The following is a 21,008-nucleotide window of genomic DNA, read 5'->3' on the forward strand; positions in this document are numbered from 1 at the left end:
CGGTCCTTACAGCTCCAGTAGTTTAAGAGGGGTCTCTCCGTCACTCGCTTCATACAAAAGTAGTTCCAATTTCATTTGAATATTAAGCAACCAAAGTCTATGAAATTTTGCAGACATATTCTAGAAACTAATATCTATGTCTGTGGTTTTCCAGATTTCTGTTAAAATATTCGGTTTCAAAGTTACGCGGTCTTAAAAATTTACATACAAATCTTTGAGCCCCTGTAATTTTAAAACTACATATTTTTAGAAAAATCTAAAACACCACAGACACAGGTATTAGTTTTTAGAATATGTCTGCAAAATTTCATGGACTTTGGTTGCTTAATATTCAAATGAAATTGGAACTACGATTGTATGAAGCGAGTGACGGAGAGAGCCCTGTTAAGCTGTGGGTTGATAGATCAGTCAGTTAGTCAGTCTTTGTAGTAATTTTGACATAAAAAACGTCAATGTAAATACGATTATTAGGACGATAAAACAGTGTTTGAATCAGATAACATCAACTACCGACAACGTAAAATCGATCGCATTTAAATGAAAGAGCTGAAAAATCAACAAGTTTTTGTCAGTAAGTAAACCTACGTAATGCGGCTCAGTAGAGAATACGTCCATCGTCTAAAAATAAAATAAACTATCTATCCCGCTCCGCCGGCGTCGGTAGGTAAGTAGGCTTAATCTCTACAAATCCTTTCTAGTGTCGGCTATGTAAAAAGTACTCTGTGCAGGGCTTTCTCCGTCACTTAAGTACTTCATACAATCGTAGTTCCAATTTCATTTGAATATTAAGCAACCAAAGTCCATGAAGTTTTGCAGACATATTCTAGAAACTAATATCTGTGTCTGTGGTGTTTTAGATTTTTCTAAATCTATGTAGTTTTAAAATTACAGGAGCTCAAAGATTTGTTTGTGAATTTTTAAGACTGCGTAACTTTGAAACCGAATATTGTAACAGAAATCTGGAAAACCACAGGCATAGATATTAGTTTCTAGAATATGTCTGCAAAATTTCATGGACTTTGGTTGCTTAATATTCAAATGAAATTGGAACTACGTTCGTATGGAGCGAGTGACGGAGAGACCCCTCTTAAGGGCGATTACGCACTGCATCTGATCCGAATCCGTGAAAATACGTTCCGAAGTAGTTACATAGAACTATTTGTATGGTAACTTACGCACTAGCTCCGACTTCGGTCGTCTGTGAGAATATTTCGGATCTGACCCAGATTCAAATCGGATGAATGACGTAAATATGTCAAAGATGTGCACTGAATAGCTTGGAATTGGATCAGAGATCGGATTAGTGCGTAAGCAATGTCCGAATTCCGTCCCCGTTTTTTATATCCGTATTTTCACGGACTCGGATCGGATGGGTGCGTAGTTTAGCCGTCATAGCTTAGTGGTTAAGACGTCCGCCTTTTATTCAGGAGATCGGCGCAGGTGGTTCGATCCCAGGCATGCCCCTCTAACTTTTCGGGAGTTATGTTTCAATAAATTAAATATCACTTGCTTTAACGGTGAAGGAAAACATCGTGAGGAAACTTGCATGCTTGAGAGTTCTCCAGAATGTTCTTAAAGGTGTGTGAAGTCTGCCTATCAGTAGTGCCCCGGCGATTATCAAGATGACCAATTTTGTTTAAAGGTTTCCAACAAATTCAAATTTCTAGACTATTTGATCTGTCCATTGATATAGCTACCTGTCAGTCAAATTTGCGTTTTATATAGACATCACATACCTACCTACCTAGAACGTACCTATAAGCACAACTCACGATGAAACTAAATCGATGTATTTTTCGTGGAAGCAATTTTCATAAAAATATAAAGAGCCATGCGAGAACTTCTAAGCAGTAGTCGATTACGGAACAGCCTTAAATCATGTGAGTTCTTACAAAATAAGCCAAAGGTACCGATTCTGATACTGACTAAGCTATTCGCATCTTTTTCTAATCAATACAATAAGAAAAAGACAGACCAACTTGTTTTCGGTTTCAAATGCAGGTCTTGGGCATTTTTGAATTTGTAGAGTAGCACTAAAACTTTGAGTTGTTCATTTAAAAATCATTTTTCATCCTTTTTTAGCAATATTTATTTAAAAAAAATCAGATCAGTATCGATGCCAATATCAATAATAATACCTAAAGCTAAACTTACAAAAATTACATCGTTAACTTTTTTACAGATACTGAGTATTAATGTATCTCAATTAAACATGAAACTTATACAAGAACTCTGGGTAACTCTTCGATCATTTGGTTTGGATCATGATGACTTTACAACAATGATAGAAAACGTTGCTCTTTTGCTGCGAACAATGACAATTGATATCTACAAAGACGGTGTTAAACGTAAGTAAACATCCATACATGTCGCCAAGGCGACATGTATGGATGGATTGGTGACGGATTAGACCGGCCCGTCACCACTACCGGTTTCCCGTGTAGCAGAGACTTCCAGTAGAGTAGAGTAGAAATAAGTTTGTATTCTCATCCAATTCTTACTGAGTGCATTTGAATTTGAACCTATCTTGTGACGAGCCTACCCGCGAACTGCCGATAGATAGCGATAGATATTGTAAAATTGTTTTTCTGTCGCTCGGTGTATTTTAACATTGTACTAGTCTATATCTATATTTATGAAATCGGAATTTTTTCTCTTTCATTTGATTTCCCACTCAAAAAAAATTTTTGAAGACCCCCACTTTTTGGACGTAACATCCGTCAGGTCAATTTTTTTCGTATAAAATGTAGCCATGTCACCTGAGCCATAATAAAGCTTTGTTGCACACAAAACATGAAATTACCAAGAGAAACAAAGAAACTAAAAACAATTGTGTTAGCTTTTCAAAAAAACTATTTAAAATTTAAAATAATAAAACAGATATTTGACTCATTCGACGTCACACGATCTCTTCCGAGCAGCCATTTTGAATCGATTTGTATAAATACGGCTGCTCGACGGGTTTTAAGCCAGTCTCGTTCCGACTCGAGACTCAACGACTATTAAATACTTTTGTGTTTAGGTCGCTATTTTGATTGAGTGGTTGCAATAGCAATTGCGCCTCGATCAAATTAATATTGCAGTTAGGTTATTTAAAGATTGAAACTCTTGATAAGTCTCTGAGCTTTGTGGCTTATGTCCTCGCGAAGGCTTAGTATGAAAGAACATTTTAATAACTTATAAAAATAGTTAAATTATAACGGCCCTTTTGGCCTAAGCTTACAGTTCAGAAAGTGGGATGGAATTAACGCAAAAATCCACTTAAGCATACAAAAGATAGTTCACAAATGAATATAGTTGGAAATTAAGGGACAACCCTGGTCCTAGAATAAAATGTGTTGGGACAACCCTGGTTCATTCATTCAATACCCTTTGAGGGACAACCCTGGTCCTGGAATAAAATGTGTTGGGACAACCCTGGTCATGTAGTATGGACAACCCTGGTCTATTCATTCGACACCCTTTAAGGGACAACCCTGGTCCTAGAATAAAATGTGTCGGGACAACCCTGGTCCCGTAGTATTACGAACAACCGTGCCCCTATTAGTATTCTGGACAACCTGGCCTAATATTTATTTTCGTCGCTCGAGGTCGAACGACCCAATTTGGATGGCCGACTGTTAGCTTTTCAAAAAAACTATTTAAAATTTAAAATAATAAAACAGATATTTGACTCATTCGACGTCACACGATCTCTTCCGAGCAGCCATTTTGAATCGATTTGTATAAATACGGCTGCTCGACGGGTTTTAAGCCAGTCTCGTTCCGACTCGAGACTCAACGACTATTAAATACTTTTGTGTTTAGGTCGCTATTTTGATTGAGTGGTTGCAATAGCAATTGCGCCTCGATCAAATTAATATTGCAGTTAGGTTATTTAAAGATTGAAACTCTTGATAAGTCTCTGAGCTTTGTGGCTTATGTCCTCGCGAAGGCTTAGTATGAAAGAACATTTTAATAACTTATAAAAATAGTTAAATTATAACGGCCCTTTTGGCCTAAGCTTACAATTGTATGCAAAGGCAGCCTTATTGCTCAGAGCAATCTCCACCAGGCAACCTTTGGTGAAAGGAAAAACTATAGTTGGGTTGCATAGCACTAACACGCAATAACACTGTAGGTAATGGTGATTTCTTTAATTTCACAATCATTATCATGTTCGAAGGTGTGACCTGGCTCTACTATATCGTGACCATCGTCGCTGGGGCGTGCTACTTCTACGTATTCATTTTGTCCAGCTTCTGGCTGGTGTTCTTCCGCTATCGGAAAAGTAAGAACTACACTGGCATGGCTGTAGCCATGTCACTTACCTGCTGCAATGTCACTTGTATTACAAAACTTGCCTTTATGATCCTAAATGTGTGAGTATATTCTACCTTCTGCACATGGTGAGTCTTTCATAGACAAAATATGGGTAGGAATGTGCTATACCCATTAGAGTCTATAATGAATTAATGTTCTGAATACAATGAAATTCGTATTCGTTTCCGTATCCGTCCGACAGACAGACAAAAATTTCAAAAAAATAGTTTTGGAGTCTACATCGATAGCAATTTTTTCTCTGATTAAAATTTCCAAAACATATTTAATGTACAGAAATCGTCCAGTTAGAGTTTTATTGTAAGTATAGATTACTCTTTTTTTTTACGAGTAACTTCACCAACAACTTCTTTATTTTATTAGGGTTCAACGGATTCAAAATTTTATCAACTGAGACGCCCACAACTGGGCATAAGTCTCTTGTAGGTAATTCGATACGACATGGTCTTGCGCCACCTGAACCCAGCGGCTCCCTGCGACTCGTTTGATGTCGTCTGTCCGCCAAGTGGAGGTCTTCCAACTCTTTGCTCTCTTTTAACAGAAAGCCCATACGAGAAATTGTAGATAAATATTTAAAATGCGACGCACAGATTGAACCTGGAACAAGATTTGCAATAAACTTACGAAAAAACCTACGCGTTGTCAAGAAACGAGCTCTTGTTATTTGGAACTTTCTAGTATGGAATTGTGTGGTATACGTCTTGATCCCCATGCTGAGGCCTGGACGTCATGTGACTGAGGATATATACATCCTCTTTGGTAAGATGGATTGCAAATTTTATTTTTTTTGATTATGAGTGAAATGCATGTGAAATGTGAATTTGGATGAGGGTGTTTTTTTTTTTTTTTGAAGATATTCCTGATGCAATTTATACTTATAATTTTTTAGTGTTGTTGAAAAATTCAATATAATTTATAGCTAGCCTAATCTAATTACTGTACATGCCGGCATGGAATAGCAAGAATACTGGCAGCATATCCAAAAAATGAGCCAGAACTTTTAATACCATTATTTTTTTTAAATACCACTGAAAAATGGAACTCTCAGTGAGAGAGATAGGCATGTAGGTATAAGGTATAAGCATATTTATAAAATCATTACTTTATTTAACAGCTTTGGACCCTATGCTAGAATCGCCTCACTATGAAATTTATCATATCTTGAACACCATAAGTGTGGGCTTCTGCGCATATATAATGGTGAATGTCGCCGTATTCGTCATTGTAATCGTTGGATACAATGAAGCGCATTTATATACCATGAGTGTGGAATTGAGGAATCTCTGGAAAGACAGCCAAAACTTCTACAGCAAAGTGAAGCAAGACTTACGTAATAAAATATTCGCTATAAACATGAAAGACAAAATTATCAATGAATATATACGACTTCGTCTAACTTCTATGGTGCAGTATCACGTTACAAATATTCACCTTTTTCGTGGCCTAAATGGTGAATTCCAAAATATTTTGGCCCTTGAATATGGCTTACTTTCTGTTGCTATAATAGGTGAACTGCTCGGAGGATTAGAAAACACATATCTACAAGTACCATATACTACTGTTCAATTATATATGGACTGCCTTTCTGGGCAAAGATTAATAGACGCTTGCCTCGACTTTGAGAAAGCCCTATACGACTGTGAATGGGAAAATTTCAGTGCGTCCAATCAAAAAACGATATACTTGATGCTGTTAATGTCCCAAAAGACTCTGATGCTGTCAGCTGGTGGGTTGGCGAATTTGAACTATATGTGCTTAATGGCTATATTGAAGTCAGCTTATTCAGCGTACACGGCTTTGAAATCTAGTCTCCAACATTAAAACAAAGAATACAAACTTACCTGTTTCTTTTTTTAATAAATTTTTAAGTACACCTACTATGTTTTGTTCTTTTATTTCTATTCCTTCCTGCTATAGCTAAGCCCTTGGTCTGACCCAAAACTTGGAAGAACCTTCTGGATTCAGAAGTCTTCACCCATTTGTTAATGCTATACTCGAATCTAAAATGCAGTTTTGAGTATTCGGATCTGATCAAGTAAATTAATTATATCAATCAATCTGCTGCGAGGAAAAATGAAAAATCGGTGTATAAAGGAGAACCTAGCAAAGTACAGCTTTTAAACGAGGGTTAAGTAAGGAAGTTGAGATTTTGCATCTAAGTTTTCTCTATATAATGTGGACCTCTACTACGAAAGGAGTTTCAGACATCCTACTCAAACAAAGTGCACACACACACACACACACACACACACACACACACACACACACACACACACACACACACACACACACGCACACACACACACACACACACACTAGTAAGATTTCCCATATAGATATTCGTATATTTTACTTTTGTCTACTACGAATAATATTTTCTAAAACAAGTTAATTTTATTACGTTATTTTTGAGTTCTCTTTAACTGTTATCAAGAATACTAGAAATAAAGCTAATATAAAATGTATAGTTTACTTTTAGAATTGAATGGTCAAGGAATTTGATATAATTTATTTAGCTTGAACTTTTCTCGTAATCGCTTAGTCCACGTACATATTTAATCTTACATTGCTGAATGTTATACCGCGTGTATATAAACAAAATGCAAAAGCATTTAAATCCGTTTGTTTTAAAATATTAGAATGGTCCGTGAAAAGAAAGTGTGAATTGAAAGGTAAGCATATAACGAGCATAAAGATAAAAATTAAAAATTAAAAGATTCGTAAGCCAAAACTGTGTTTCTCGAAAAACTCCATGTTATGGGCGCTATAATGGATGAAAATTTAGGGATATCCCTTTTTATGTTTTTGTAGGTTTGGAGCCAATGCTCGAATTGCCGAATGACGAAATAGTGCAGATCCTAATCAATGTCGCAGTTTTCAGATTTGTTCCTGTACTTGTGCTATAAGACCTACCTACCTGCCAAATTTCATGATTCTAGGTCAACGGGAAGTACCTTATAGGTTTCTTGACAGACACGACGGACGGACAGACAGATAGACAGGCAACAAAGTGATCCGGACCCTTATAGGGTTCCGTTTTTCCTTTTGAGGTACGGAACCCTAAAAAGTGTCAGTAATATCTTTGATTATAGGTAAGTAGTAAAATATTATATGCTTTAAAAAAATATACGTCGTTTCATTAACCTTATATGTAAAAATCCTTTCAGAGAATTTCTCGCATATCCTGATTGGATTTTGTGTATGGTTAAGTTAACAAAAACATTAATACTCCATGAAATAAGAAACCAGTTATAAAGTTGAAATAAGTTTTACTACCTAAATTACTTTTGAAGATTGTTCCCTTTTTATTTATACTACGCAAATAATATGGTGCATTGTAACAAAAAAAGTAAAATTAAAAATAGATCAGATTGTTTTTTTTTTTCAAAATAGAAGAATTAAGTTTCTGTTGTGAATCTGTTTCATCATTTTTCATCTACCGTCGACTGCATCGTTGTATATGCCGAATACGTCGTCTTCATCACCTGCATTAAGCAAGCGTAGCTCAGAACCGCCATTCCACCTGCTGATAGTGTTAGAGTCTTTTGAGAACACTGCAGCATAAAAAGCACCGTCTTCCTATTGTCAATATTGAAATTTTCCCATTTGCATTCGTACAGTGAGTTCTCGAAAACATTACTGGCATCGATCAACCTCTGACCGATGAGACACTCCATGTAAAGCTGAACGAAAGTGTACGGCAGTTCTAGATAAGTGTTTTCTAATCCACCCAAGAGTTCTGCAACCGTGCCGAGAAATCTTAAAATGAATTCTACTACAAAAATATAACGCAGATCCTTCTCTACGCTGTTCCTAAGATTTATGATCAATACATGAAATCGAATCACGTCTTGCAAACGATATTTAATAAATAAATTCCTTATTGTATTCTCCAAATCATTTTCATTTACAACTTCTATCTCCGTTCTGTATTTGTCATAGAACTTTTTACTGTCATCCCAAACGTTCAATAATTCTTCGCTTAGAGCCTGCATCTGAGCTTCTAGATAACCAACTACCGTTAGGATAAACATCGTTGTGTTTGATAGAGTACAGACAGCAAAACAGACGCCCAATATCAAAAACGCCATCGCTATTTCATAGTTAGGAGATTCAAACATTGGCTCCAGACCTGGAAAATAATAGATATTAAGTTGGTTTTTCTTTAGAAGCAGAAATAAAATCACCCACAAATTGGAGTGCCTTAGTGCCAAAATTCTTACATCTTCCTGATTTCATCTTTACCTTTACCGTTATTTCATCTTTATCTTCTTTTTACCAAACTCAATGTTATTCTACACAATTTTAGCAACTTCAATGAAACTGATCTGTGTGAACCAGTTTATAGTTGCTGACGTTATTCGCTCAGAGATCCATCACACTAATATTATAAATACGAAACTGTGTCTGTCTGTCTGTCTATCTCGTACCTTTTCATGGTCAATCCACTTAACCAATTTTGACATGAATCCCGAAGACGAATATATGCTATTTTTTATCCCCGAAAATCAAATATAAGAGTCGTAGAATGAAGTTGCTCGCATCATCTTTTTCTTCTTCTTAGTGCCATCCCCTATCGGAAGTTAGAAACTATGTATTAAGGCTAACTGGATTTGTTCACCGTTGCCAACAGTGACTTTCTGCTCATATTGGACCACTGGTCTAGGTTCAGGCTAGGGTTTTCATCTACGACCAGGCCTACGTTTTTTTTGCCTTGTATAAGAAGATGCATTATCTAGTCCTACACAGGGCTATAATCGTGTTTGTGAATATTGCTGATGCGACAAGTTACTAGTGGGACCCACCCCGGCTTCGCACGGGTACCTTAATACACTTTTCGTAAGGATCTCTAATTTTTTAGAAATTAAATATAGCGTATCTTACTCAAGAATAATGTAGCTTTCTAATAGTGAAAAATTTTTTAAAATTGACTCAGTAGTTCCGGAGATTACCCCCTACAAACAAACTTACAAACTTTACCTCTTTATATAATAGTGTAGAGTGTAGATTAGTACAGATATCATGTGTGTACTGTATTTATCTAACCGTAAACAACGAACAGATCCTCAGTCAAATGTCGACCAGGTGTAACAAAGGGTAGCAAAATGTATATGATCCCATTCATGACGAGTGACGTCCAGATGATGGTTGCTCTCATCTTCACAACCCTCAAGTACTTAAGCAAATTCGAGGCGTATCGTGTATGCGGTATGATCAGGGAATCACATCTTAAATACTCGTCTACCAGATTTTTTACTGTATCTCTGTAACAATGACATAAAAGATAAAGAACTTTTGCTTGCTGCTCTGCACAAAAAATGGATTTGAACTTTGGGAGACTTTGATACTGGTGTGGATTTAGAGGCAGGATGGTTTTATATTTAGTAGCAATAATGGACATGTAAATTGTAAATCAATAGTGTCAGACTGATTACTGAATTTAGTGATATGAATTTGGCCTTTCCTCCATACTCTGTACCTTGGAGAGCCCCTGTTATCATCACTAATATTTGATTAAAAACCATTTAACCATATAAAATAGGTTGAGCAGGCATTAACACTTGTCATTAGAGGCAAAAAATTATAAGCAATCGGAAGTTGTTTCCCGAAACTAAGTATAATGTCAATTGGTGATGCTTATTGTTTGCCTTTTCTGTAGATGTCTCTTGTAACAGCGCGAATGTGAGCTATATCATGAGAAGGTAGTACCATACACTTACGAGTAGAGCTGCATATAAATAAACTTAGAGGCGCAACCGCTGCATGCGCCGATAGAGAACTCCACGGCTGCAGCCGCATAGTCTCCAGTCTCTCGGCATCGCACGAACGTGAACCAGATCGCGGAGAAGATGTACGCGTAGATGTGGCATCCACAGCATATTACGTTCAGTAGGTAGAAGATCCATGGGATCCCTGGAATGAATAGTGTCTACTAATAATACTTACTAATACTATATATGAAAAAGCTGTGATAGCCTAGTGGTTAGAACGTCCGCCTCCTAATCGGAGGTCGGGGGTTCGATCCCGGGCACGCACCCCTAACTTTTCAGTTATGTGCGTTTTAAGCAATTAAATATCACTTGCTTTAACGGTGAAGGAAAACATCGTGAGGAAACCTGCATGCCTGAGAGTTCTCCATGTTCTCAAAGGTGTGTGAAGTCTGCCAATCCGCATTGGGCCAGCGTGGCAGACTATGGCCTAAATCCTTCTCATTCTGAGAGGAGACCCGTACTCAGTAGTGGGGCGGAAATGGGTTGATCATGATGAATACTATATATTATATTATTATTATAGTAATACCTACTAATTTCTTTCTTATTCTTCAAATATAATGTATAGTACGCGTAGGTCGAGATGGCAATAGGGGTATGAGGCAGGGGGGACACCCCACACACCCGCACATCACCCGCGCTATGCCGCACGGTAATAGCGCGGGGGCTGCCCGGGTGTGTGAGGCAATCCGTGTTTTGCCATCTCGACCTGTCGCGTACTATACATTATATTCGCATTCGCAGAATAAGAAAGAAATTAGTACCTACAGCGCTCTCTCTCAAAAATCTCATTGAGCGCTAATCATTTTGAATCGCCAACCAATCTGCAATTGTTCAATTTGCCGAAGTCAAACTTGCGTAGAAAGTCTTGTGTGGCGCGTATAGCTTTCTTTTCGCTTGCCTTGTGCTCCGGTTAGACAAGGCATGCTGCATGTTGCATACTTCATACACTGCCCAGGGAATTATAGTGTAGCAAAATAAGCTTGTTCAACTGACGGCCGATGTTGCAGATGTATTCTGGAGTGAGCACCGCGTGTGCCGTGTAGGATGACCTTACAAGCTGCATGACCAATGACCTAATAAAGAAGATGGCGAGAAGCGGGTGGATCAGGAAGGCGATAGAACGTGTCTTGCGCTCTAGCGTGTGATGTGGTGGTGGCGCACTCAAACATGCTAATGGATTGCATTAGAGTTGCATATTTTGAATTTAGGTACTTACGCTTATATTTTCTATCAATGTTAATACAATTAACTCTCAACAGGACAGCTACGTTCCACAGCATTGTGGGCAGGTCGCAGTGTTTTAAACCAAATTTACGGAAATATTTCCTCATATTGCTTAAACAGAGGATATTATAAGTGAATTTAAACCAGCGATATTGTGCTGAGCGTCAACATCGCTCATAAGGGGGAAAAGGAACCAAGGATCACTTCTTTGTCTGCCTGTCCGTCAAGACCGGTCAAGGAATCAAAACCTACAGGTATTCCAGTCGTCCGAAAACCGTGAATTTGTGTAACATCAAAAACAATGTGTTTTTTCTTGGACGATGGTACGGAACCCTTCGTGTGCGACTTCAACTCGCACTTAATGTTTTTTTTTTTAATATGACTTGTAGGAAATCCTCCAACCATAACATAGCTAATATAGACTATGTTTGGAACATTTCTCTCGTTCTACCCACAATTTTCAACACGTGACATTGCGCATATTAACAAAAACAGAAATACAGTTCACTTTCGCTTGGTAGATGCTTTTGACGATTCAACAGAACTTGTAAAAGTCTAATTGAATAAAAACATTTTGAATTTTTGAATCTTGCGCCGGATGTTTTTATTTTAATGTGTAGGTACGTAGGCACACTTTCTGACTTTTATTTGCAACTGAATTGAAATGTCAGCCATATCTACTATCTAATCTGAGGATCTATTTACTATGCCAACCCATTAGGAGGGCGTTAGGTGCTTTTCCAAACACCATTAAGCAAACAGAACAGCGAATGCAACATTATGGAGCAAATCTACCGCAGACTAACCTTGAATTCATAGACCTACGACGTCCAAGCGACCAAGGACCAAGGACTCTTAAGACAAAATAATTAATTTATATCAACGTTTGCGTGAATTGTTCATGAAGTTGTTATATTGTATTTTATGTAATGCGCGACCGATTATTTCTTTGCGGCGGAAGACGCCAAAGATTTGCAGATTTTTTAGGGTCTGGAAACGTTCCGACGGACTTTAATACTAAGCGTCCGCTGTACTCGATAATTTCTGCAGCTTTTTCATCAACAAAGCGTTGCTCTCTCTGACGCTACCTATTTATTGGCAATAAATGTTTTGATAATAATTTAAGTGTTTTTAAAGTTATCGTGGTCAAAATTTAGTTGATTGAACCACAGACACAGAATTATTAATTTATAAAACGTTGTCTACATAATTTCATTGAGCCAAAACTACGTTTGTATGGAAACTGGATAGAGTGACGGAGAAGCCGCCGTTAAGTTCAAACCATTACCTGAGACCATCGTTCTAAGACAATGAAATTATACAATTAGACTAAACAAGACCGGCCAAGTGCGAGTCAGACTCGCGCACTGATGGTTCTGTACTCGGGTATGTTTTCCTACATTTTGCACGATAAATCAAAAACTATTATACTTACATAAAAATAAATAAAAATCTGTTTCAGAATGTACAGCTAAAGCCCTTTCATATGATTTCCCCCTTTGTATAATTATCTTTCTTTGAAAATTGAAACGCATTTTTTTATACAAGATTAACCACAAATTCGCGCTTTTCCGATTTATTCCTATATTTATACTATAAGACCTACCTACCTGCCTTTCATGATTCTAGGTCAACGGGAAGTACCCTATAGGTTTCTTGACAGACACGACGGACAGACAGACAGACAACAAAGTGATCCTATAAGGGTTTCGTTTTTCCTTTTTAGGTACGGAACCCTAAAAATTAACCCTATAATATAATATGATACCTTACAAATTGTGGCCGCATTATTGCCTATGACAAAAACTTTCTTGTGACAAAATTACTAATAATTTCAATTTACCGCCTAACGCTTTAAAGAATACAAAAAAAGACACTATTCTTTTATTCTTTCGGCATTTTATAGGAACACAATGACAAGAAAATTGTATATAACTAGCGCCCTAATTATACGAGCGAGTATAGTGCTCTGCTCTTTAGGTACCTAGATATTAAATATGAAGGGAGAATAATTGTTCAAGCAATTATGGCAATTATTTCCTATCGAGCGAGACTATCCCTAGTAGATACATATTTTATATAAAAAAACGATAAGTGCAAGTCCAACTCGCACACGAAAGGTTCCGTAGATCCTACAAAAAATCTCAAACCAGTATTTAATTTTATTAAGGTGGATCCGACGGGTCTGCCCGCGAAATTCAAATTTAAATTGGTTTTTCGCAATTTGTAAACTAATATGACAAAGTAGGCTTATGGCACTTTAATTGCGCCAATGGCAATATCATGCTCACAGCTGTTTATATAAAAACCTTTACTTGAAAGGGTCCAGTTTAAGAAATTGGCTCTAGTATTGACTATTTAGTCGACCTGTGAGGATGATGCTGCCATTGGCGCAATTAAAATGCCATAAGCCTACTTTGTCGTATTAGTTTACAAATTGCGAAAAACCAAATTAAATTTGAATTTCGCGGGCAGACCCGTCTCATGCCCCTTAAATGGATCGCTCCAACAGCTGTACAACACCGCAAGTTAATGACGGACAGCATCGTCTTGATGCAATTTAGTAATCATATTTTTGTCGTGAACACTAATTTTATATTATTTTTTGTGCTGAAACCACAAATTCACGGTTTTCGGATTTTTTTTCCTTAACTTGTGCTGCATATTACAACCTGACGGCAACGAAGTGATCCTTTTGAAGTACGGAATTCTAAAAATTTACGTGTAATCATTTTTTACAGCCCACTTCCCACGTTTCTGAGCCCACTGTGTTCGTTTTGAATCGATTAAATTAGATTCGATTAGATTAGAGGAATCGTACGTGAACGCGACTTTAACTTGAACAACATAACTTGAACAACAAAAATGTCAATGTCAAATAAAAATTCAAGCTGCAAATGTCAAAGGTCAGTTGTCAACTTTTTAGTTTTTTGTCGGTGATTGTCAATAAAAATAAATAAACATTGGTTCAAAAATTTGTTTTAATTGCATAAAAATCATGAATACCAAAAGAAACACGCACATTTTTGACTTGTACTGGGAAGATATTTTAGTGTCGAAAATCTTGCCGTATCTTACTATAAGAGAATGCTTCCAATTTCGCTGTGTTTCCAAAACATGTCTCCAAATTGTAAATATGTATTTTGCGAAGCTGAAATCATTGAAACTGATGAACAAAGGGTTTTCGCCACACACTTTTGAAGTAAGACCACCTTTCTACTATTATAAAATTATGATTGCTTGTCTGTTTAATTGTTTTTGCGTGAATCACAAGTACACCAATGGATGGTACTTTTACAGTTTGAAAAGACTTGTTGACTGATTTAAGTTTGACCATAATAATTTTTTAAAGGGCCCGACTCGGATTTTATGCAGGCTAGCTCCATTTAATAAATCAATAAATAGAAGTTTATCTCACTGAGCAGCAGATTCAGAACTAGATATTATAAAAAACTAAACTGTGAATCACTTCTACAAGATTTCTACATCACCTGAAACCTTGCAGCAGCAGTTTACATAACAAATGCCTGCTAGCTATCATACTCACAACTGTTGCTGGCCTGCACCACAGCACTGCACCTTTTCCACATGACTGCAAAGAAGCAGGCTATTCTGGTGTCAGCAAACATTCCCGATGCACTATAAAAGTGGGGCAGCTCCATCAAACATTACACCAAAAGCATTAAACTTCAAAAGTAAAAGTAAAAGTATTTAACTTTTTCTTTCTTAGGTCTTTGCAGCAACATGTACAAAGCTAAGAGTTCTCAACTTAAGCAGATGCAAAAATATCACAGACGCAGACTTAATACCCATCCTGCGGCAAAATCGTGGACTAACCAGCTTGAATTTGAGCTTCTGCTATAACCTGACTGCTAAATGTTTGCAACCCGCCATACTGTATTGTAACCAGTTGAAAATATTGAAGCTGGGAAAGTGTGCATGGTTAACCACAGGTGCTATGGAGGCATTAGCATTACACCAGAGCAAGCTAGAAGACGTAGATTTGGGATACTGCATCAACATCTCGGAGGGATGTGTACTGGTCTTTATTAAGAAATTTAGACAAATAAAAACTTTAAACTTAGAAGGCAATAAGCAGATTACTGATAAATGTCTGTACACTATGTCCAAGTACAGCAGTGAATTGAAGTTACTTAATTTGGGTGCATGCAGTGAAATTACTGATAAAGGAGTCCTGTACGTACATTTTTCACAAACATTGTATTTTTAGTCATGTATTCTATCCTAACTTCTTACTGAGTCATCACACTAATATTATAAAGGCGAAAGTTTGTGTGTGTGTGTGTGTGTGTGTGTGTGTGTATATATGTTTGTTACTCCTTCACGCAAAAACCACTGGACGGATTTGGCTGAAATTCAGAATGGAGATAGATAATATTCTGGATTAGCACATAGGCTACTTTTTATCCCGGAAAATCAAAGAGTTCCCACGGGATTTCGAAAAACCTAAATCCACGCGGACGAAGTCGCGGGCGTCAGCTAGTTACTTAATCAACCCATTGTTGGCCCACTACTAAGCACAGGTCTCTTCTCAGAATGAGAGGATTGAGGCCATAGTCTGCCACGGTGGCCAAGTGTGGATTGGCAGACTTCACACAGTTTTGAGAACATTACATAGAACTCCCAGCCATGCAGGTTTCCGTATGATGTTTTCGGCAGATTTTTTCCTCAAATGCTAACTTGACAAAATTAGAGGTGCCCTAAGCTCTTTAAAAATAAAATTTTGTATCAATGCTTATTTTTTTACATTTTGTTTTTCAGGGCTTTAGCATTACACTGCAATAATCTAGAGGGCCTACTGGTCAGAGGATGCCTCAAAGTGACAGAGACAAGTCTGCGGCTCTTGAGGAAAAACCGGGTTCACCTTGACAGAAGGCCGGCTGAATATCCTTTACCTATTTATCCAATATAAGAAAAATGTTTGGTTGTCGCTGCATTTCTAAGGCGCATTCATGATATCATTCCAACTATGATTTTAAATTGAATACAAGTTTAGTACATTCTAACCGTACTGCATATATTTACATATACATATAATTGCTGTGCATGCAAAAATCCGCTATGTATTTTTTGAATTTACATTTGGTATGTCGTTTTGTTGGTTTTAAAAGGTGTGCATTTAGCAACACATTCTTTGGTGTGTGTGCTAGTTTGAGAGATAACCTTTTTAGTTACGTGTTTTTGATCTAAAAGTAAAGCAAATTTTTTTCAAAAATTTTAAGTTTAAAAGAGTCTACTGAAAACTTTAGATTTTCTACATAGCGGAATTTTCATGCTTAGCGATGATATTCGACATTTAGCCCTAATTCACACGAGCGTTATAACAGCGTGGCGTTAAAACCCGGCGTTGGCGGGTATTAACGTTGTACGCGTTAAAAAAGCGTTGTCGTGTTGGGAATGCATTTGTTCTATTTCAACGCTTTTTTAACGGACGTTAAAAACCTCACGTATGAATGAGGCCTCAAGCGGGTACCATGTCAAACGCCTGTAATACGTGCAGCAAAACGCTAATCTGAAATTGTAATTGGCTAAATTTATGGGACTGATTCTGCGATTTGCGACAGTACATTTTAGCCAATAACGAAAGAGTGTCAGCCAATCAAGAGTTTGCTATCATAGTTTGTCGTACATGCGGTTGAAAGAGGTTGTGCCATATTATAAGATAATTTATGCTTGTGCTCATTTGGTTGTTTAAATTTTTAAACTTTAAAAGATTAGTTACGAAACAAAATGTTTACAATTTTTCCAAAATAACAGCCCCAAAGCAGAGCGAAAAAAACTTTTCTAACCAAGGACCTATGTAGACCTAGACTACACTTAGACGCCTCATTGTGGGCTGCACTGCAACTCGTTTTCGCTTACAACTTGATGTCATAGAACACAATTTTTTAACCCCCGACCCAAAAAGAGGGGTGTTATAAGTTTGACGTGTGTATCTGTCTGTGGCATGACGTGTTAGCGCCTAAACGAATAAACGGATTTTAATTTACTTTTTTTTGTTTGAAAGGTGGCTTGATCGAGAGTGTTCTTAGCTATAATCCAAAAAAATTGGTTCAGCCGTTTAAGAGTTTAAGAAGGTTAGATAACCGTTAGGTTCATAATAATATGTCAATTCACAAATGTCAAGCTGTCAAGATGAACGTTGCCTGAATACATAATTATTCATTTGAAAATGATGTTTTGGAAAACTCAGATACTTTAGATCGTAGGCGCGGAATAGTCCAAGAAAATCAGTTCAGCCGTTTGAAAGTTATCAGGTCTTTTCTAGTTACTGTAACCTTCACTTGTCGGGGGTGTTATAAATTTTTAATTTACACTTGTATTTGAAACACTAATTCAGTTCAATATTTTTGACTCGTCACGACACTCATTTTCTATAAATAAATCACATCAACAACAATTGTACAAAGTTTCAACTCATTCGGATGTGCGAACGCATTGACGTCACGTGATTTGTTTCCACCTTGACAACCAAGTTAGCACGATGTACAGAAATTTCTAAATACTAATTTCAAATAGGTACTTACATATCAAAATTGCGGAACCGTCTGATTACGAACCTGCAAACGGCGCCTTAGCCCACTAGGCCATGGTTTACTTAAAATCCTGCGGGTTCCACTATTTTAGGGTTTCGTACCTCAAAAAGAAAAACCGGACCCTTATAGAATCACTTTGTTGTCTGTCTGTCTGTCCGTCCGTCCGTCCGTCCGTCCGTCTGTCCGTCCGTCCGTCCGTCGTGTCTGTCAGGAAACGTAAAGGGTACTTCCAATTGACCTAGAATAATGAAATTTGGCAGGTAGGTAGGTCTTATAGCACAATGACAGGAATAAATCTGAAAACCGCGAATTTATGGTTACATCATTTAAAAAAAATTTAAAATGTGTTTCAATTTTCAAAGTAAGATAACTATACCAAGTGGGGGGTATCCTATGAAAGGGATTTATCTGTACATTCTAAAACAGATTTTTATTTATTTTTATATAATATAATAGTTTTTGATTTATAGTGCAAAATGTTGGAAAAAATACCTGAGGACGGAACCCTCAGTGCGCGAGTCTGACTTGGGCGGGTTTTTGATATATAGTATGTAGGTATAGTACGCGATAGGTTGAGATGGCAATCGGGGTATGGGGGGGGGGAATACACCCCCAACCCCCCTTATACCCGGACACCACTAACCCAGCTCACCCGCAGTGACGTGTGGATGTGGAGTGGTGTGGGCGTCCCGACTCCGGTTGCCATCTCAACCTGTCGCACACTATACTTAGCTATTTAAAATTATTTAGAAATTTCCTTGAAGTAAAACACTAGCATATAATAAGTCATAAATGTACAGAAAACTTAAACTGAACTTTAAATTATTGACAGAAATAAAAGTTAGCCTATTATAAAACCGTTTTAATAAATTAATAATAATTGTCAATAATTTAGATACCTATAGCTACAAATTTTGTGTACAACTGATGTTAGCTTTTAAGTATTGTGATTTGTGTGTTGTAATTGTTATAAATGTTATTAATTAAGAATTACCTACTTATTATTATTATTTTGTTAATGTAACACGTACATTTATTTGTGAGGCATCCTATTACGTATTGCTAATATTTATTTAAGTAACTATAGCTCCTATATTTTTATACTTTTGTAGGTATAATTTAATTATGTGGTAGCTGATCTCACAGAGCTTGTAAGAGTATACCTACTATATGTAAGCCACGAAAGCCGAGACAGTGTGCAATAGGCGAGTTTTATATGGTGTAATAAGAATGCAAGCAAAAACTATAAGGTTATTATTATACTACCATACACAATCCAATGCTAATAACCATTTTTCTTAGCTTGTAGTTTTCTGATTTAGTATTTTTCAAACCTGCAATGTATAGCGTGCCAAACTCGGGTCAATGCCCCACCTGTGACGTGGCATTGACTCCGAGTGGCCTATTTACCTAACGTTCGTTGACCTCTAGCGTCAGTCAGATGTTTTATTTGCAATATTGAACTTTTAATATAATATACAGAAAGCTTTTTTTGTCTCACCTTATCAGTACTCAGTACAGTAGAGCCTCAATAGCTCAACGGTCATAGGAGTGGACTGAATTCCGAAAGGTCGGCGGTTCAAACCCCAGTCGTTGCACTATTATCGTACCCACTCCTAGCACAAGCTTTACGCTTAGTTGAAGGGGAAAGGGGAATGTTAGTCATGATCAAAAATGGCTAATCATCAGTACTATCGCCTGTCTTCATTTTTGCTAGCGTTCTGGTTACACCTTGTATTATTGATATAAGTAACATAACCACCGAAATTAATATATTATGTAGAGGCGTATTACTGCGCATCACACTAATATTATAAAGGCGAAAGTTTGTATGTGTGTGTGTGTGTGTGTGTGTGTGTGTATGTTTGTTACTCCTTCACGCAAAAACTACTGGACGGATTTGGCTGAAATTTGGAATGAAGATAGATAATATCCTGGATTAGCACATAGGCTACTTTTTATCCCGGAAAATCAAAGAGTTCCCACGGGATTTCGAAAAACCTAAATCCACGCGGACGAAGTCGCGGGCGTCAGCTAGTAATCTCATAATCTGAAGTCGTATAACAGATTCGACGATCCTCAAAATGTCCCGAGCATTTAGTCCAAAGCTAAACGTTCGGGGGCCAGTCCAGTAGTAGTCCAAGGCCGAACCTTAATTTTTCAATTCGGTTTTTGACTTTGAATTTTGTATTTGAATGTGTTAGAATAAAACAATATTTTTTGTATTGTTTGTGTTAAGTATTTATAAATTTGGGAAATAAATGTTTATCTAGATGTAAAGAAAGTTTAAGATTAAAAAATTATGACTGTTGGTTAATATATAATTACCTAGATACTAAGAATCTAATCATAATATGCTTAAAGTCCATCAAAAAATCAAGTGCGAGTTGGATTCGCACATGAAGGGTTCTGTACCATTGTACAAGAAATAACTCTTTAATTTTCAAAGCGGCAATTTAGAAATTTTTATTAATTATTGTTATAGCTGCAATAGAAATACAAAACATGTGAAAATTTCAATTTACTGTCTATTACGGTTTACGAGATACAGCCCGCTGACAGACAGACGGACGGACAGCTGCGGAGGCTTAGTAATGGGGTCCCGTTGGCACTCTTCGGGTACGGTACTCTAAAAACAGATCTCAGCAGCTGGGCTTGTGTATGACCTGCGCAAACCACCACGTTGCAACTTCAGACTGGACTACTTGTTTTGTTCCTACAGTCCGACAAGGCTCTTTTGGCACTTGAGTGAGGGCGCTGTTGTAGCTTTATGCTGACACAGCGAAGGCGAACTATCAAGATAACGGCTTTACTTCCGATTTTGGCCACGCGCCAAAAGAGCCTTGTCGGACTGTACGATGCGCTTTAATTTGAAGGTAGTCGAAAATCCAAAGCGATATGAAAGAGCTATTTTATTTTTTCAAAAAGGCCAAACAATAACATTTAAATTGTGTGTATTTTCGCCTGTTTTTCTAGTCTCATTGTATAGGTATTCATAGTTAAGTACCATAAATGTAAATATTATCTACAGCAGTGATTTAAAAAACAATTGTGTGCCAAAAATAAAGAAGTTACCTACGAGAACCTTATGAATGTTTTTAATTTCATCTTATCCGGTCCACTATGAGCTCGG

General features: G+C 37.2%; 3 protein-coding genes across 3 annotated transcripts; 2 read left to right on the forward strand and 1 right to left on the reverse strand.

The window, feature by feature from the left end:
• Positions 1-1,810: 1,810 nt before the first annotated feature.
• LOC123874058 lies at positions 1,811-6,141 on the forward strand. The gene is made up of 5 exons (XM_045919217.1): positions 1,811-1,880; positions 2,183-2,348; positions 4,166-4,361; positions 4,862-5,079; positions 5,435-6,141. The coding sequence occupies exons 2-5, from the start codon at positions 2,213-2,215 to the stop codon at positions 6,139-6,141; spliced, it is 1,257 nt and encodes a 418-aa protein (XP_045775173.1). The 5' UTR covers positions 1,811-1,880; positions 2,183-2,212.
• Positions 6,142-7,745: 1,604 nt separating this feature from the next.
• On the reverse strand, positions 7,746-11,427 carry LOC123873724. Its single transcript, XM_045918735.1, has 4 exons — positions 11,311-11,427; positions 10,041-10,233; positions 9,367-9,584; positions 7,746-8,452 (listed from the first exon to the last, which is right to left on the reverse strand). Exons 1-4 carry the CDS (start codon positions 11,423-11,425, stop codon positions 7,746-7,748), a joined length of 1,233 nt encoding a protein of 410 aa, XP_045774691.1. The 5' UTR covers positions 11,426-11,427.
• A 2,823-nt stretch (positions 11,428-14,250) lies between these two features.
• LOC123873737 (F-box/LRR-repeat protein 15) lies at positions 14,251-16,543 on the forward strand. The gene is made up of 3 exons (XM_045918758.1): positions 14,251-14,520; positions 15,049-15,515; positions 16,101-16,543. The coding sequence occupies exons 1-3, from the start codon at positions 14,317-14,319 to the stop codon at positions 16,249-16,251; spliced, it is 822 nt and encodes a 273-aa protein (XP_045774714.1). The 5' UTR covers positions 14,251-14,316; the 3' UTR covers positions 16,252-16,543.
• The last annotated feature ends 4,465 nt before the right edge of the window (positions 16,544-21,008 follow it).

Source organism: Maniola jurtina, chromosome 17 (assembly GCF_905333055.1).
Source record: "Maniola jurtina chromosome 17, ilManJurt1.1, whole genome shotgun sequence".
Lineage (NCBI taxonomy): Eukaryota > Metazoa > Arthropoda > Insecta > Lepidoptera > Nymphalidae > Maniola > Maniola jurtina.

Excerpts from the sequence above, each read along its gene's own strand:
- LOC123874058 (XM_045919217.1), top strand. The coding sequence starts at position 2,213 with ATGAAACTTATACAAGAACTCTGGGTAACTCTTCGATCATTTGGTTTG. Across the intron at positions 2,349-4,165 it reads CTACAAAGACGGTGTTAAAC|GTGTGACCTGGCTCTACTAT; the intron begins GTAAGTAAACAT and ends TCATGTTCGAAG. Across the intron at positions 4,362-4,861 it reads GCCTTTATGATCCTAAATGT|AAAGCCCATACGAGAAATTG; the intron begins GTGAGTATATTC and ends CTCTTTTAACAG.
- LOC123873724 (XM_045918735.1), bottom strand. The coding sequence starts at position 11,425 with ATGAGGAAATATTTCCGTAAATTTGGTTTAAAACACTGCGACCTGCCC. Across the intron at positions 9,585-10,040 it reads ATTTATATGCAGCTCTACTC|AGATACAGTAAAAAATCTGG; the intron begins GTAAGTGTATGG and ends TCATTGTTACAG. Across the intron at positions 8,453-9,366 it reads GGATCTGTTCGTTGTTTACG|GTCTGGAGCCAATGTTTGAA; the intron begins GTTAGATAAATA and ends ATTATTTTCCAG.
- LOC123873737 (XM_045918758.1), top strand. The coding sequence starts at position 14,317 with ATGAATACCAAAAGAAACACGCACATTTTTGACTTGTACTGGGAAGAT. Across the intron at positions 14,521-15,048 it reads TTTCGCCACACACTTTTGAA|GTCTTTGCAGCAACATGTAC; the intron begins GTAAGACCACCT and ends TTTCTTTCTTAG. Across the intron at positions 15,516-16,100 it reads ATTACTGATAAAGGAGTCCT|GGCTTTAGCATTACACTGCA; the intron begins GTACGTACATTT and ends TTTGTTTTTCAG.